The 18245-nt window shown below is 31.6% G+C and overlaps 2 protein-coding genes across 2 annotated transcripts; both read left to right on the top strand.

Annotated features, from left to right (window-relative positions):
- Positions 1-1413: 1413 nt before the first annotated feature.
- Positions 1414-3801, top strand: TRIADDRAFT_2329 (uncharacterized protein; the record flags this gene model as incomplete). Its single annotated transcript, XM_002117197.1, has 2 exons — positions 1414-1846; positions 3023-3801. Coding segments are annotated over 2 exons (1212 nt in total), but the record flags the coding sequence as incomplete, so codon positions are not given.
- A 13373-nt stretch (positions 3802-17174) lies between these two features.
- TRIADDRAFT_61203 (uncharacterized protein) lies at positions 17175-17996 on the top strand (the record flags this gene model as incomplete). The annotated part of the gene is made up of 1 exon (XM_002117196.1): positions 17175-17996. The coding sequence occupies one exon, from the start codon at positions 17175-17177 to the stop codon at positions 17994-17996; it is 822 nt and encodes a 273-aa protein (XP_002117232.1).
- Positions 17997-18245: the final 249 nt, after the last annotated feature.

The raw sequence follows: 18245 nt of genomic DNA, 5'->3' as shown, positions 1-18245 counted from the left end.
CCTAGTGGCTTAGTGATCAATTTATTAGGGTTCTCAATGCTATTGCTTTGATTGGTATATATTAGTATATTGAGGGCTTGCTCTTTACACACAAGCCTCGTCAGTTTCTAGAGTTCATTTATTTTCTTACCCTTGCAATCTGATCCTTTACTCACAGATCGCTTGAATTTGATGCGTACAGTACTTACGTATGATCTAGAAATGTAGAGTTAATCTCTGAATGGATATTTTATATCGCACTGAGTCTTGGGGATATCTCCTTTCTTCATTACGTTGCTTTATAACAGCAATGGCCTTGTATTTCTCAACAACAATCCTTCTTCTTCCTCCTATATTCTACAGGACTAGTAAACATTTATTTGTATTGTAAACATATTGGCAGTCCCGTAGATTAAATCTAATATCATTCGGTACCGTAGGCTAGTGTGTTTATTTTATAGCAGAGGTCTACAAAAGTCATTCTTCATCGACGGATTGCATTCCTCACCTAAACTCCATCAAAATAAATCGAATCTTGCATACCATGCTCTACGTTGTAGCGCTGTTTCAAGTACCATTAGTACTGATTCAGTTCACTAAATGCTGCAGTTTATGTTGCTCATGATCAGCTTTGCTAGCTATCAAATCAAATCGATCTATACCAAATATCGGTAGTCTATCCTGTAGGCTTTAGAACGGTCCGGTGGGCGGAGATCTACTTTATACAGTCGTCCCTGGGAAGGCCTTTGAAGGAATTTATAGACTACTTTTATTTATGGACAAGATAACTGTTCCAAGCGAGTAGTGGCAGCAGCACCTCCGTGTATATCGTGCCCTGATTGGTAGCACTGTTTCGAGTTCTCTTGATCTACTGATTGACTTCAGTCGATGCTGCACCTCGTCAGCTCAAATACTGTAGTTGTAGATCTCCATTGACCAATTTGGCTTGCCATCTAATCAATTTGATCAATATCAAACGTCTTGGTCTAGGACGTAGATAGTTTAGCCTTCCGGCCGATGAAGATTGGTGGGACTTTTAAACAAGTGCAGTAGCGGCATCGTGAAGAATTGTCCATACTGTATATTACCTAACATCGACGTTCATTATACAGTATCCTGCTCACCAACAAACTGACTACAAAACCTTACACTAGCTGAGCATCACGTAAAACCCCTCTATACTGAGCGTTATAGTATTGTGAGCACCTTAGGCACCAATATAGCGAACGAGTCTAATCGTTGCTGCAGCACCACCGATCGATGGTTGCCTAGATGCTGCGCCTCTGCTTACGATTAAATCCAAATTAATCCATCACTTCCACTGAATATTGACTAACTGAAATCAACAACACTAAAGTAAGTAAAGAAATCTAGTTCTAATAGGCTATAGATAGCCCGATGATGGCCAACGTCTTGCAGAGAACCGCTTTCAATTGGTCACCTCCAGCACAGGTAGCTGGAATGACGGAATTAAATAGAGCTGCATTTAATCAAGTATTTCAATTGCCGGCTATTCGTATCCAACCGAAATTATGCTCGCTTTTCCTTCGACAATTACAATCTAAGACATTCAATCAACAGCGTATTCCTAATATCCAACTGGATCAAACCGATAAATTTAAAAAAATTGTCTTACTCCACCCTCAGGCCCAATTCGATGACAAGGAGTTGCAATTTGTTCGTGATCATCATGGTGAATTATGTAGTCATCATCTACCGGTTAACTACGATCATTGGTCGGTCAAGGATGTCCTAAGAGCGATTTTAAGGCCTGATACAGACCAAGCTATTACATCATTTGAAAGTGTTGGTCAAATAGCCCATTTAAATTTACGTCCTCCTATGCAGAATTATAAGAAATTAATCGGTAAGCAATTGTCAGTATTGAATCATGGTTTTGACACGAACTATGAAGCATTCCAGTTGCTGTTAATCCTTGATATCAATCTCAAAATTTAGAATTACCTTAGGTAGATCTTGATAACTTACGATAGATTAATAGATTAAGATGACATTCATGTTTAAAGTCCATTACAAAAGTGAATTAACGAAGATGTTACTTTTGTTGGAGCCAGAATATTTAGCTACTGCTACAAGTGATATGGCTCTTAGACTGTACTATAGGTGGACTAGAAAGTAGAGACTCTACAATTACTCGCAAGCATTTCCCGCAGTTAAAATTAATTTATTAGCCCAGATGTTACTTCGATTCGAGCCATCAGAACTTTTAGCTATCACTAGTACTACATTTCCCATCTTGTGATAACTTATTAATTCTACAACTAGTTATGCATTAAGTCACGCAGGCCATGGTAGGATTTTGTAATAGCATGATTAATTAATGAATACTTTTGACGTTAGAAACTAAAAAATATCGTTCAATTCCTGAGAATTGAACGATTTGTTGTTTATCATGAATCAATTCGTACCTATTCGCCCTCCTTTCCCACATCTTGATACTGATATACCGTAGTTGTAATGTACCTAGAACGTGATAAATAATTAGCCAAAGTATTACCTTGCAAGCTCAACGATGGGATACCTCAGTGTTGATCAGAAACTTCAAACACAATTCCTTCATTCCCTTTACCCCCTTCCCCAACTCTTTCAATCTAGAGAATATGCTAAAACTTTTATTCAACCTATTTTATATACTGCATATGATACAGGAGTACAGTAGATTTTATATCAAAGTATCAGCTAGCAATGATGCAGTATCATTAAATTCTTACAGAAATTTCTTAAATTTCAGCAATTAATGAACCATAACAACGTTAATTTCTAGGCTTAATTATTATAGTACAAGTGTATGATGTGATATGAAATTGTACTAGAACATAATAAATCGATGAGCTATCAATTATTTTCAACTCAATTATAGCTTAGACATTCTAGTTAGTGCCATCATAGAACTTCTTAGCTAGTCATTGATGACCAAGTCTTGTGTCTAAATTTCTAGGCTATGATAGGATTTTGCATAGTTTACTACTGTGCATATTATAATACACGTCCATTACAAATTTTATCTATTAATTTCACTTAGGCCAAGTTATACTAGATAAAAATCCACACTTAAAAACTGTTGTCAATAAGACCAGTGAAATCGACAATCAATTTCGAGTAGCGCCGTTGGAAATTTTAGCAGGTGACGATTGCATGATCACTACAGTGAAAGAGAATGAATGCCAATTCCGGTTCGATTATAGTAAAGTTTACTGGAATTCTCGATTACATACGGAGCATCGCCGAATTATTGATTTACTCCAGCCAAAACAAGTTATTGTCGACGTTTTTGCCGGCGTGGGACCGTTTGCTATCCCTGCAGCAAGGAAAAATTGTATTGTATATGCAAACGATTTAAATCCGGATTCTTATCACTGGCTACTCCATAATAGCAAAACAAATAAACTAGGAAAACAATTTTATACGTTTAATTTAGATGGTCGAGATTTTATCCAACAAATTGTAAGAGATAAAATTATAAATGAAGGAACAACGGAGAGCAAGAATTTACTCGTTATCAATCACATTATTATGAATTTGCCGGCGTCAGCAATCGAATTTTTAGATGTCTTCCGCGGTCTCTATAAAAATAGCCCGCTACATAAGTCAAACTCAATCGAAATTGATAGGCGTTATTTACCACGTATACATTGCTATTGCTTTTCTAAAGCAGAAGATAGAAAAATTGATGTAATTCATCAAGTAGAAAATGTTCTTAATACATCGCTTAAGGAAGGAAGTTATCATGTCTACGACGTACGAGATGTCGCTCCCGATAAACACATGATGTGCATTTCTTTCGATTTACCACTTGATGTTGCCTTAAACAAGCCACTTGAAGATGAGAGTGAAATTAAAGGTATGCTGTTTCTTGTATAATATATTTAATTATAATTATACTACTACCTTATGTAGTACATCTCAAGCAAATAGAGCATACTAAATTAGATAATCATACAATCCTAAAGGTGTACGGATATTATTCAAGCACCTGCAACTTCTTATTGATTCACTATTTCACTCATTACAGGCATAAATGGACTAGTTAATGATAATCGTTGTTCGATTAAATTCATATCATTATTCTAACCGTATTAGAAATGTAATAGCAACGATTGCGATCAATTAGAATAAAGTAAAAATATGACGGTATATCGCCTGCTGTTCCCTCCGGTATTTAGTCTGTAGATTAAAAACGAACACGTGCACACAGCACCATCAATTTTGCATCATACTTTTCTGCCTCTATCGTAGATCTTATTAATGATACACCTGGTAATGACCACCCCAAAAAATTGCTTTAAAGGATTTAATAAAAATCTTTATACATTTCTTAAAGCAGCAAATGCTATCTTTTTAGTATTTAACTTAGCAATAAATGACTTCGTTGTCAGATACTTTTATTACAAGTTGTATATAAAATTTTGTGGATCTCGATACAAAAGTTTATGGGTTTTAGAGTGATCTTGGAGAAGTTACTGTAGTTGTTCTTTCTGGAGAAAGTTTACAAAGTCCAATGCAGATGATACATACTAGTGATACGGCCTCCGAAAGTTCAACACTCGCTTCCTTTCTCTCGTAATTCAGTAGTAAAATTGAATTGAATCAAGACCCGCGAATGTATCTACCTGGCAGTAAGACTTTTTATTATTTAATTACCATTAATAAGGGCGTAGTAAGGAATTTTCTTCGCCACACAAAAAAGAAAAGATGTTGTACTAGTTAATGCATCATAGGACTATCCGTATTACACTTCCCATTAGCATCAATCAGCATTTCTCAGTTCATGACAAACGTTAGAACACTTAATTTTCTATTATACAATTTCTTAATTATACCATTTATACCACTCGTATGAAATTAAACTTAATTTTCAAGTTTAACACAGCCGCAATAATCATCTCGTATTGTATCATTATCGTAAAACTATATTGACGTATGTAAAGAAACTAACTGCTTTAGGGTAAACTTAATCGTGTAAAAGATTCTAAAGTAATGCTTTATGCGTTAAAAAAGTTGATATACTCACAAATTATCCATCGAAAATAATAAAAAAGATATGCCTGTCAACAAATAGATCGTCTATTTGCTTTTATGTTACTAGTATTTCATGAAATAATCGTTCGCTTCGCAACTATTTGACTATGTAATGCTGAATACCATGCTGTAAATTTAATACTGCTAAACATGCAAGTAATAAAGCTATATAATTACGTCCGTCACACTCCTTAAATTCAATTGTTAGTATTGCTGGATATTCTTTTCCTCATTGCTAAGGGTTTACATCTAAGCTCAGTTCCTTATCAACATAAATTCCGTTTAGCTTCACTAATTTGAGTGATTTATCTAATTATGTAAATTATTAATTGATATCATTTAATTCTTTTGCTTCAGAATGCAATCACAGATCGGCAAAAAGACTAAAACTGGACTAACAGCAACTTAATTAACTAAGAATAAAGTGTAGCTTAAATGAATAAAATCGGTCATATTAAGGTTGGAATTAACAGTAAATGGCAATATAATACCTTCAATTAATAATATAGTTATAAATTTGCTTATATCGGAAAACTTTATTTCTATTTCCAGGAAATCCAATTATTGTAAAACATTTTTTATTATTGCAATACTTAAATAATGTACTTAATTTTATGATTGGCTAACTTTTATTAAAAAAAACCACTTAGTATAACATTAATAGCTAACAAAAAATGTCGCTCGTTCAATATCGCAACTAGTGTAAGCTCTACTCAGTTCGGTAGTCAAAGCTAACCGTAAAAATTATGCCATTGTTTTATTCTTGACAAAGCTATTCTATGATGAACATGCAAAATGTAATATGTTCATCTGAATATTCTTTTCTACAGGATGGTATTTATAGAAATTTTGGATATTTTTCACATTAACTTCAGAAAAATAATTAAAATTTGGGTGTTATTTACTCTACTGAAATACAGCAGCGCACTTTTATAAGGAATTGAACATTGCCTATAAAGGAGATTGATGATGAAAATTCATTTCATAAATAAGTAATAAAAACTTTTAAGAAATAGCTTGAGGTAAAATACCTATCATGCTATGAGTGAGCAAGCAGAATTGAAATTTGCTATGGTAATAGTAAAGGTATACAATATCGATTAACCGATAGAAATCCAGGTGATCAATAAGAATAAAATACGAATAATTTATTCATAACTATCAAAAGTCTTTGACACTGAAATACAATACTACACTTTTTGAAATGTATTTATTTCTACTCTACGGTATTCATGATTGGCTTGCAAGTAGTCATACGATACTTATGCACTTATACCTTTCGTTTATAGAAAATATTTATTGACAAACGCAAGAATTAATTCCCTAATATACTCATCAAATTAGGATCGATAAGGAAATTTCATAACCGAAATATGTGTCTACGTGTAGATTTTTCCTTCTATAACTATTAATTTCTCAATCTAGACATCACAAGTAAGGTAGTAAAGATCCAATTAATATCTCTGTAGACAGGATAAAAATATTTAATTTTCTTCTTCAATGGCAAATAAAATCCGTCACATACGTGCCTTACCTACATTACGTGTCTACATATTTGACTTGAGACATATCTTGATAATTAAAATTTCTTAAAAATAAGGAATTAATCTGTCAGTGAGCCGAGGCAGCAATAATACTATTGAAAATTATAAAATAGATTAAAGATATTCAACTACTGATGGCAATAAGACACTCTGACATCAATCAGGCCACTTTTTAAATCATTCCTCTTTCTATGATTGCCCTCTACGGCATATTCTCTTGCCAAATATGATCACATTTTTTTAATATTTTAATCTTGACACTAGAGCTATTAATGCATTTCAACAACAATCTATTCATCCGCATTGTCATTAGTATTTTTTTTTGGATACTATAGCTTTATGAATCGATCGCATTCTAAACACAGTAATGGATAAAGTATATAGGGAAGGAGTGGCCAATTATATCCTGCTCCACAGGTTTTGCTCTAGCCAATATACTACGCATCGACAATTTTCAAATAGAAACTTTACAACCCTTTAATAATCCGAGGCGATCAACTTGCGCTTTGTTATTTTCCATCGTTATAATTATGATTAGCTAGCTGTAAGCAATTTCTAAAGCTGATAATATTTAAAATCAAAGATTTAAAAAATTGCTATGTTTACTAATAACTGGATTGCACCTATTGTCATCAAACATTGAAGAAATAGGATACTGTTAAGCCATCAAAGTGGGAAATGATTGTTTTACCTTGCTTATTAAAAATCTTTTCTTACTGGATCATCAGTAATGGAATGGCTATGGTAACTACTTGGATGATAAATATTTTCAAAAGAAATATAACTGTACCAGATACCGTTTCAAAAAATAACCAGCTGTGCTTACATTGTAATTTCTAAAAGTGAGTATTGGTATCGTAATTTTGATTTAATTTAAAATTTCTCAATTCATTATCTGCTCTATTTTGAAATACAATTATCATTTTCTATGTCATATTTTTCTCCTTCCTTACGGTAACCCATAGTGAATGGATAAATCTAGCTTCTACAAGGATAAAATATGACCTATCATATAAATTGATCATTCAACCAAAAGTGCAGTCTGATAACCGTTAATAGACGATGCACCCTTTGTTCCTTTTCAGACTGCATTAAATTTATTATTTCCTATTTTCAAAAATCAATTCCTAGTACCATTTTCAACCAAAAGGGCAGTCTGATAACCGTTAATAGACGATGTACACTTTGTTCCACTTCAAGCTGCAATAAATTAATTATTTCCTATTTTCAAAAATCAATTCCTAGTACCACTTCAAGTCAATATAGAAGAGTTTATTAAAGCTCCATCCTCATAAAAATCACTCTACTTCAAAATTACTATCTAACCTGTATTATCAAGTCCGAGAAGCCTTCCTGTCTAACCATTTGTGTTTCAAAAATTTTAATTTATTATTGGCTGAGATCGGTTAGAACAACCCATCTACTTATTATAGTGGATTTTTTTCCGAGAAATGCTGTTGCTATTCTTTATATTCATTTCATCCACAATACAAACGCGCCTTGACTTCAATAACTGCCCACTAGAAATTAAACAAACAATAATTAGTTTTTTTATCGCTTTAAAAAATAAAAATTTCAATAGATAGAAAGTTTAAAACAAGTACATAATGACAATACTTCGCTATTTTACTTTTCTCTTTCGATACGTCTTGATAACTGCAGCTTAGAATGGAGTTATGAATGATCCCTACAAGTTACATACGCTTAATCGATCATAAGATGATTAGAAAGACATTAAGCTTGGACATTCATTCTACACTTTTTCTCGTTCTAATTTCTTTCTGTCTACATTGATTCTAGGCGATGATGATAGAGCAGGACTATTTAGTTATTCTAACATATTTATTGAGTTGACGATAGAGGAAAATGCAATGCTGGCTTATTGCAAAAATTGAACTGCAATCCTTGGTGAAAAAAAAGCACAACGATTATAATAACACTTAATTTCCCCAATGGGATGCTAGTAGTTTTTATGATTTTAATTTACTGAGTAATATTGATCGAACTAAACATTTCCGATCTACTCATTTATTTTCTACTAAAAAGAATTCCTTGGCAATATTACACATTTTATTATCTAGTAATCTACTATATAGTAGAGAATTTGTCATCAGAGTGTTTCATTATGCCTTATTACGTTAAGAATCACACGACTTAATTTTATTCCACCGACATAAATTAATACGATATTAATTTTTGAAAATGATGCAGCAGATTCAATAGAATATCAACCACATTTCATATTGTTTTTGGCTCGATTTCATTCTATTCTAAATTAACTTCAATAGCTGTCGATAATGCTTTGGTCAAAGTGGAATACTACTGTCAGGATTCTTTCATTATCATTTTATTTCTTGAAATAGTTGTTCAAGAAAATATGGGGATAAGAAAAAATAATTCAAATTGAATTCATCATTTAAAGTCTCATTTTACTGTAAAAAAACAACTGAGTAAGAATGCTTTCTATAATACGCCATCAAAATACTTTTCAATATGGAATAATACGGCAATAAAAGGATGACATTTATTCACTAAGAAAGCGCAAATAGGCAATTTATTGTAGACGTAGAAAGTTGAAAGGATGAAAGTGGTAAAGGAGTATGCAGTAATGGGAGCGCAATAGAGAGGTAATACAACATTGGATGGTCGCTATTTTCCATAGCAATATCCTACAGAATCCATCTATAAAATAGTTCCATCCTCTTGACCATCATACTCCTATGTAATTTTGAATTTTGCAACTTGATCGTCCATTTCACTCCATTCAATGTCTTTAGAATAGAGTAAAAAATGAACTCTGCATATTTTTTACCTATTAAAATACAATCTAGCGCGATTTATAGCTAAAAGCGTTAATTCAACACCTTTTTAACTCCATTTCAATTCTTCAATTCGAATTGAATCCATTGATCGCAATAGAAATAATTCCTAAATGTGTTTACTATTACTGTTTGACAGAATAAACAGATAGAAAAGAATACTTTTCGTCGATTAGAACAATATAGCTAATACGTTATATTTTTATTGTAGAGAAAGGATGCGCAGATTTTTTGTCGCCTTTCAAAATCAATCTCTTTTATCAAGGGTCTTATTGGCGATATTGATTAATTTTATGTCTTTATGGAATACCTATTAAATTGCCATAATGTTATGGATGATTAAGATCACGCTTTTCTGTATCAACATAGTTCATCTTGTTGTTTAGTCAAAATAGTTGGGTTTATTTCAAGGACGATATTACCTAGGATGATGCAGTTATTGCACCAACAGCCTTTGAACAGCCTTGGAAATTCTGAACGATAGTGGTGAAATTATTTTAATTATGGCTTTTATATCCAGTAGACAATATCATCTACTGAATCAGTATCAACTAGCACAATATCCTAATAGATTGCATTGATCAATTGTAAAGAAGGAAAATGTCATCGTTTTGGTTTTCAGTCCATTTTACTATCACTGTTCTGACTTGATCTCTTACCTCATAGAATAACGCCTTGACAGTAAAATATAATATATAACCATGGATGATGTAGCTTGAATATTTCATTATTATTCTTTTTAAGGCAACTATGCCGTTTAGGATATCAATAGCTTAAATCAAAATCTTCCATTTTACAAATGTGGAATAATCCATTCTATGAGAATAACATTTTCAATTTTTTAACTGTATACTAATAATAATGCCTATCTACATTGTCCTAGCAAGTTGTCATGGATTTTTATTGACTCAAAGTCTCCGTTAAATCTAAGAAAGAATGACCAGTGGACCAATGGAATATTTAGAATGGTGAAAAAATCGCAGTTTAAATTAGGTGAGAAATGAAGTAGTCAAGCCAACCATGTAAATAGCATAATTCTTTATTTAGCTATTTAAATACTTGTCATGTCAAGGTGATCAAGGAGTAAGCTAAGCTATGGTTTAACTAATTATTCGAATCATTCCATATTGTATGGATACTATCCTACAATGAAAATTAACATTTTAATAGACAAAGTCGAAAAGTAAAACTATTCTTAACAATTTCTCGGCCTATGTCGACAGTATATTGACATTTTATTCTCGATGTAGAAATAGCAATTGAATCCAATGACAGATTCAGGCTAAAAATGAATAACATCAACTTTTAAAATATCGTTAAACCGGAGATGATCCATTTTGTTCCACATCAACTCTTCTTGACTTCAATCGTCATAACAATTTTAATGTCATGCAATAAAAAATAAAATCTTAAAAAATACTATTCTTGATGCCTCAATAGTAACTCAATCACCATTTCCAATCGAATCACCACGGAGATGATCCATTTTGTTCCACATCAACTCTTCTTGACTTCAATCGTCATAACAATTTTAATGTCATGCAATAAAAAATAAAATCTTAAAAAATACTATTCTTGATGCCTCAATAGTAACTCAATCACCATTTCCAATCGAATCACCACTTGAATGATCTAGAAAGAAATGGAAATAGGATGGTTTATTTCTCATCTTCTACTATCCGCTAAAGCCATGACACCGATTAGACGTAATTTATCATCCAATAAAACACAAATATTGAAAACTTGGATACTATCTAGTGTAGAAAAGTAAATTACTTGATTACGTCGATATTATCGATTCAATCAATAGTACGAGCATCGTCGTCAAGTTCAGCTGTAAGAAAGTTGAAAAATTTCCAGTTAGATGCTAATAAAGAATAGCAGCTAATACGTTTAATTAATATTCAAAAAATAAGAAGACTAGCCAATGGTTTCCAACCGAATATAATAGATATGTCAATTAATCAGGAAAGAGGTGAAAAAAAATAGAAAGTTAAAGGTAAAGTTTGTAAAATAATCCCGAGCGAGATTGAAGTTCAATTCAATAGAAGTAAATAGGAAAATCCTCCACACCTCCTTTACCTGGTTGTTATTAGAATATGAATGATAAAGCGTTACAATCTATTTTACTCCAATTCATTTACAACTGATTCTACTTTGTATGGTACATCCTTTGGCATTTACTAACCTTCTAGATGGTCATGCCATTGTACGAATAAGAAGATAATAGCGCTTCTTCCGCCAGGATGATTTTGTTACATAGCCATCATTAACTTTCTATCAAATCAGTCCATAGACATTAAAATAAAGTCGACATGGCTAATTGTTATATTCTATTCTTCTGAGTACAATTGTCAAGTTGAAAAACATGACGTTAATAAGTCCAAAGTACATCAGTAAATGATTTATTTTTGACTTTATCTTATTTTCTTTGGATACCAACAACACAATTGCAATTATTTAGTACGATGCAGGAATGTTGTCAACGACAATAGTTATATTTTGGTCCGGTATCTATCGAGTCGTTACTATCAATACGTATCATAATTAAGAAAAAAACATTAACCAAGCCCAATCTGTTCTAACCACGGAAATTATTAATATGTAGAGAGTGGGAGAGATTTTTTACGTCTCTCATTTGTTTAGCGTCAAGTTAAAACAAAATGACTACTTACTGGTATCACGTTAGGACTACTCTATTTTCTACCTTCTTTTAGCCCTTGAGTATCATTACCGTCTGATCTATTTGATGCGTGGAAAAAGTAAAAATCAAACCATCTTCTACTTGGATGAAATTGTCCCTTAGATATCCGTAATTCTCCATATTTTTACAACGTACATCACTCCCCTTGGTTCCTTTCTTATCGGACATGGATAGATTGATCTATTGAGCAGCTCTATTTTTATAAAATGTATTATAAAATTTTACCATATCTAATTTTTTTCAAGCATGGTTGACTATAATTCTAATTGTACTCACATGACAAGCAACATCCTATAAAGAATGATAATATTTATCCTTAGCTTTTACTAGATATATAAAAAACGAGAAAAAATAAATTTAATTTAACACCACCTCAATTGTCAATCAAACCAATATCACAGGATCTATCATTTTATTTTCATTATGTCCTAAATACATTATACCAATATTGATACAAGAATAAATCATATTTCCAGCAATTTTAGGCGTACTTGCTCAACTGAAGCTATCAATCTATTGATATTTGGAGTATACAGTTAGTAATTTTATTTTTTGACAATTGATTCTGTGCTATCACTCCCTAGTTATCTAATTTGATGAGCATTTATGGACATTTACTAAATTATTTATTATGCTTCTCTTAGCAATTATAATAGAATTTGAATGGATAATAATGAGTTGTATACATTTCCAGTGAATAAAATATTTTTTTATTCTATTTCTATTGCCATCAACTTTTAGTTGTCTATGGTATAAAATCTCAGCTTTAAAAAACAATTATCTTGACATTTTCGATACATTTTTTCTCTTATTTCACTTATTAATGAGTAATGCTAAAAATCACCTGAATTTGTATGATCTTTGATAACAATAATACAATAATATTAGTGAGTATAGTATAGTAAATTAGCAAATATTTCATGTATAACCTGAAAAACTATAGCCGTGTAGATATAAAAGTATGTCAATGGTACAGATATCATCAACGATACCTTTCGTGGAGAGTGATATCCCATAATTTTACCAGTTACAGCTGGATAGTGGAATTGACCATTTTAATTTATTTAACGTAAATCGATGGCTACATTAAGCCGCTGTGTTCAATACTATGCCAGTGTAGACTTTAAAATAGAAATTTTAAAATCAGAATAAATATTATACATTACCGAACTAACTAACATAAAGTAAATACTGTACAGGTAATGTTATAGCGACGCTATATTATTTTAAGACTATTCAGACATTATGTGCAGACATTTTAAATCGCGAGTAAACTTAAAGAAAGGAAAAATAAATACACAAATAGCGATAGATCGATTGTATTGGATTTTATTATTTATCGTGAGGAAGAAGATAATGCTTTGCCGGCAAGAGTAAAATATGACGGATGTTGAATATGAATGACTATATTATCGTGCCTTTCTATCCAACGTAAGGACGTCTCCGGTCGAGACAGTATCCAAATGATAATGATGATAATATTATGGCTGATTGGTTGCATAAGTCTGGCAGTCATAGATAGAAATATATAATATAACCCTAATGATATTATTTTTCAGGATAAATAAAATAGCTATTATTCTATCATACTGTGAAAGGCTTTAATTCCAGCTGGTACTGTTTGCTTGCATGACGACGACAATTATCATTAATTAAAAATATATGGTTAATCAAAATTTAAATTTCCCAAGAATTCTTACATATCTATGTTGTATAAATGTATACATATAATTGATATTATTGAAAGACAGAGAGAAAAAAACTGGTGAGATACAAATGTAGTATTCCAGCTTCTTACCCTTTCTTACCTAATGATGTGATGTGCTTAAATTACATTTATTCATTAGTATAGACATGTAGATAGAGGAATAATATCCAAATTGAGCTGGATATGATCAATTTAATATTATATAATCTACAATAAGTATACGTTAGGTAAAAATTCAAAGTGGTATAACGCCTATAGAAATCAATTGACTCTTTTCATCTTCCAATGAACATCAATGTAATTTAACAAGGACGAAAACATGAACAAATCTAAATATATTCCATTTAATAAATTTATCAGTATTGAAGGTTAAAATATCTACAAAACATAATAATCGATAAAACGCATTTGATTCTATTACACTACTCTTAGAGTGGGCATAACTCACGCATTTTGTTGGTCAAAATTTAGATTAATATTTCAATTGTGGATTTTTTAATCGAGTATTTTGATTCCATCACATTCTTTGTAAAAATATACAATATACATACATACATACATATAATAAAATAATTCTCTACCTAATATAATACAACCCATGTAGATATTTGTCGACACACAATGTCTATAATGTACATATATTGTTTAATAGTAGAATTTTGAAATTATTGAATTTTAATATTAGCGTATATGCCAACTTTATTACAAAATTCGATAGCAAGAGTTACTGACTGTTACACAATCTACTATATAGCTTTATAGAGTATATTAAACTATAAATATAGATTGTAGACTTCAATCGAATATTTTGATTCTATTACATTATTTATGACATGTATTTACTTCAACAATAACTATACGTATTTTTTTTATCCCAAAGCTATTTTTTCCTTTTTTTTATTTCCCCTAATAATAATGTCGTCATCCTATAGTTCAATTAGTGTCAATACTTCTCTCAACTCGTCACCTACTATTATTCTAGTCTTTTCAACATATTTTTTTTACTATCGTCAGTTGGTATTGTTTAGAATTGATTTATTTCTAAGCAAACTTCATCTATTAAAACGCAACTCCTCTATAGCATGTCATGATTAGAATAAATTTGGTAAAGGTATTGCACAATTAGGACCAAATGGAAAAATAACAATAACAAGTAGGCGGAGAGAAATAATCACAAAGTAATGCTCAACTTATGGAAAACACAATTTAATGTAAAGAATTTCTCCCACCTGGTAGATCTGATTTCCTTCTATAGGATATCTCGCGCATTTTTCTCTTTCTTTTTGATTTCGTTATAATTACAGGCATCATCGTCACCATAACAATACGAATGATGATATCCAGTCACACTAATCATCAATAGCAATATCATTTAATAAACTCCTTCTTCGCTATTTTTCGATCAGTTGCGTCTTGCATCCTTCAGCGACAGATTAGATTCTACTCCAGTTCGATTGACTAGGTCTGGGTCAATTTTTTTTTCCTTAACGTTTGCAAGAATAGAAATTCTCTATTTCTAACTTATTCTACTACTTATTACTAACTAGCTTCTAGTTATTTAATTTTTCTTTTAATTCTTGCTATATATTTCAGTCGCTACCTTATAATTAAATTTAATGAAATTCTTATTTTCATGGTTATTATTAAGCATTTCAATTGATTTTCTCGATATTTCAACTACTGTTACAGATAAACTGGGAAAAAATCAAATTGAAAATTCTTATTAAACTGGATTTTGTTAATATCACTCACACTGAAAGGTAAGGGAAGATAAGGTGTTTTATAAACTTGTTTAAGTAAAAAATATACCGGTGCCGTATCCCATATTGCAGGCATTGCTATCAACGATTACAAATTTAATGAGAGGCTGTTGATGTACTATCTCAATTTCTAGTTAATACAGTATAAATTCACACTTAATTTATATTATAATCCAAAGGTTAGAATATTTCTATAATATTTTATAATAATCCACCTAAGCATACCCACAATCTTAATTTCGATGTATCGTAATTCTATCCTTGATAGCATTACCGTGATTGAAATTCAGGTTCAACGAATTGGATTCTTCTACTAATATGGAATACTGTAGCTTAAATTTTAAATTTAAGAAATAATTAATTTATGTAATCGCTAGTTACGAAACGACCTATAAAAGAAAGAAATTAACATTTTGTCGAGAGATTAGTATAAATCACAGCATCTTATTAATAGAATCATCACCCTCTTGTAGTAAAAATTGATAGTTTTATCCAAATAACGGACTAGTGTTGGCTTTACATAGATAAAAAAATTAGGTAAAATGCAATAGATGAAGATGGATAGAAAAAGAGAATTCATTTCTATCACAATTAAGCTGACGAAAGCGAAAATTAGTAATGAGTAATATCAGCCTGACAATAGTAACAAAAAACCCAACGTTTTAATTTCAAGGTAATATTTTAAAATTATCAAGCGTGACACAATTATTGAATAGCATGAAATAAAAAGAAAATTTTCTGCTGTAGCTATTGTTGTTATGGTAGACCTATTCAAATGGAAATTCAATCATGCGTTTACTATCAATGTAGTCATAAAAATTGCCAATCTTGTCGGTGTAACTATTATTATTTTTAATGGGCGGGGGCGACAATACATAAGAAAGAAAATAGAGAAATCTTTTTTGGAAAAAGCCAATACCAATTTAATGTAAAATTCTAAATTTGTCGCCAGGTCTTTCTAAAGAAGAATGTATCACTTACTTTTAACAATTCATTTTTTCTTATTTTCTCTTTTAACAGAATAGTTGATTTATTACTGTTCTACGGAAGTCTATCCTCATCAAGATCGTTCAAAATTAGCGAGGTAGGTCAATAATTGAATATTTATTAACCGAAATAGGTGGAAACTTAATTAGCTGTGTAGATATATCAGTTATTTTAACTAGACCAGTTACTTATTCTTATCCTACCTTACCGCGAATAATTATATCTAAGAGATAGCATACACTGGAAGCGTGAATTTTTTATAGGCCATAATGATGATGGTATTGATAATCTCTTCCTCGTGTTATCTATGTAAAACCAACAAAATATTGAAATAAGAGAGGAAAGGAGATCATAGTATCTGTTAGTGCAAAGGTCAATTAATGTTCATATTCAATTTTTTTCTTTTTTTATTTTCCTCCCGCATTGCATCTCTTTTCGACATCCGCAGCTTGTGATTAGAAAAGAAAAGAAAAATAGCTAGCACAGGAACTGGTTGGGCGCTATATTAACCCCTTGATATCAAGTTATTGTTACTGTAATCTACGTTTACTTGTTTCATTCACGTATAGTGAACGTACTACGAATCAATTTTTTTGTCCATTTACAAAAAACCGACGAAAAAGAAAAGAAAAGATGCCGAAAGTCTATGTAATGAAAGATCGACCTTATTTATATCATCCTTTCAAATCGGTTCCATATGTTAACAACTATATGTATGAAAATCCAAGTAAAGCTGCTTTATTCAACAATACCTATCCAGAATATAATTATCCTATGCTTTCACCATCAGGGCTAGGTATGATGCCTTTACTAGATAGTCCACTTTATAGATCATCTGCATATCCATTGCAACATCATGCCGCTACCGCTGCTGCTGCAGCTGCCGCCGCTATGATGGCAAATCAGCAGCAAGCTCTTAAACTTCAATTGGACAATGCCTTTTTACACAATCTTGGCCAATTTTCGTCTATTTTACCAATGAATACATGCGAGAAAACAATCTCGCCTGTCTCTACTTCATTCCCAACAAGTCAAAAGTTTGAAAAATTGTCCTCTAAAATTGAATCACCTAATGCTGTCTATCCAAGTTGTCCAAAAGAAGAATTTGAGCACCAGTTCCGAAAATGCCGTAGCAGTAGTCCTACGGATAGTGATATTACCGTCCAATCGAACGCTGATAGTTGTATTAGTAAAAAAAGTTCTAGTATCCCCAACGAATACATATGTCAACTATGTAAGAATACATTTCCAAATCCGTTAGGTTTGGCTCAGCATAAATGTCCTAAAATTGTGCATGTTCAACACAAATGTCCCGAATGTGGGAAAGTATTTAATTGCCCAGCTAACTTAGCATCTCATCGTCGTTGGCATAAACCTAAAGATAAAACCGACAGCGATTTAACGTCTACACATAACCACCAAAATTCTACTGAGATAAATGTTACAAATGTGTAATACTCATTCTCAGTCTTTTACCCAGGCAGAAATTAATTAGTAAAAATCTGCAATTTTTCTCAACTGTCAAGTCATAAATGACGGCAAATTACTGTATAGTTATGAGGCGTATTTTTCTTTCTATGATATGTCTTATAATTATAAAGAGTATGAGCTAATGTTCATATAAGCCCAATGTGGGCCTTAAGTAAAATAATAATCAATTACTACTAGGTTTTTACGATTGCATGTATACTAATGGTAGAATGG

Source organism: Trichoplax adhaerens, genomic scaffold (assembly GCF_000150275.1).
Source record: "Trichoplax adhaerens TRIADscaffold_22 genomic scaffold, whole genome shotgun sequence".
Lineage (NCBI taxonomy): Eukaryota > Metazoa > Placozoa > Uniplacotomia > Trichoplacea > Trichoplacidae > Trichoplax > Trichoplax adhaerens.
Note: the sequence above shows the minus strand (reverse complement) of the source record. Positions and strands in the feature narration are given on the sequence as shown.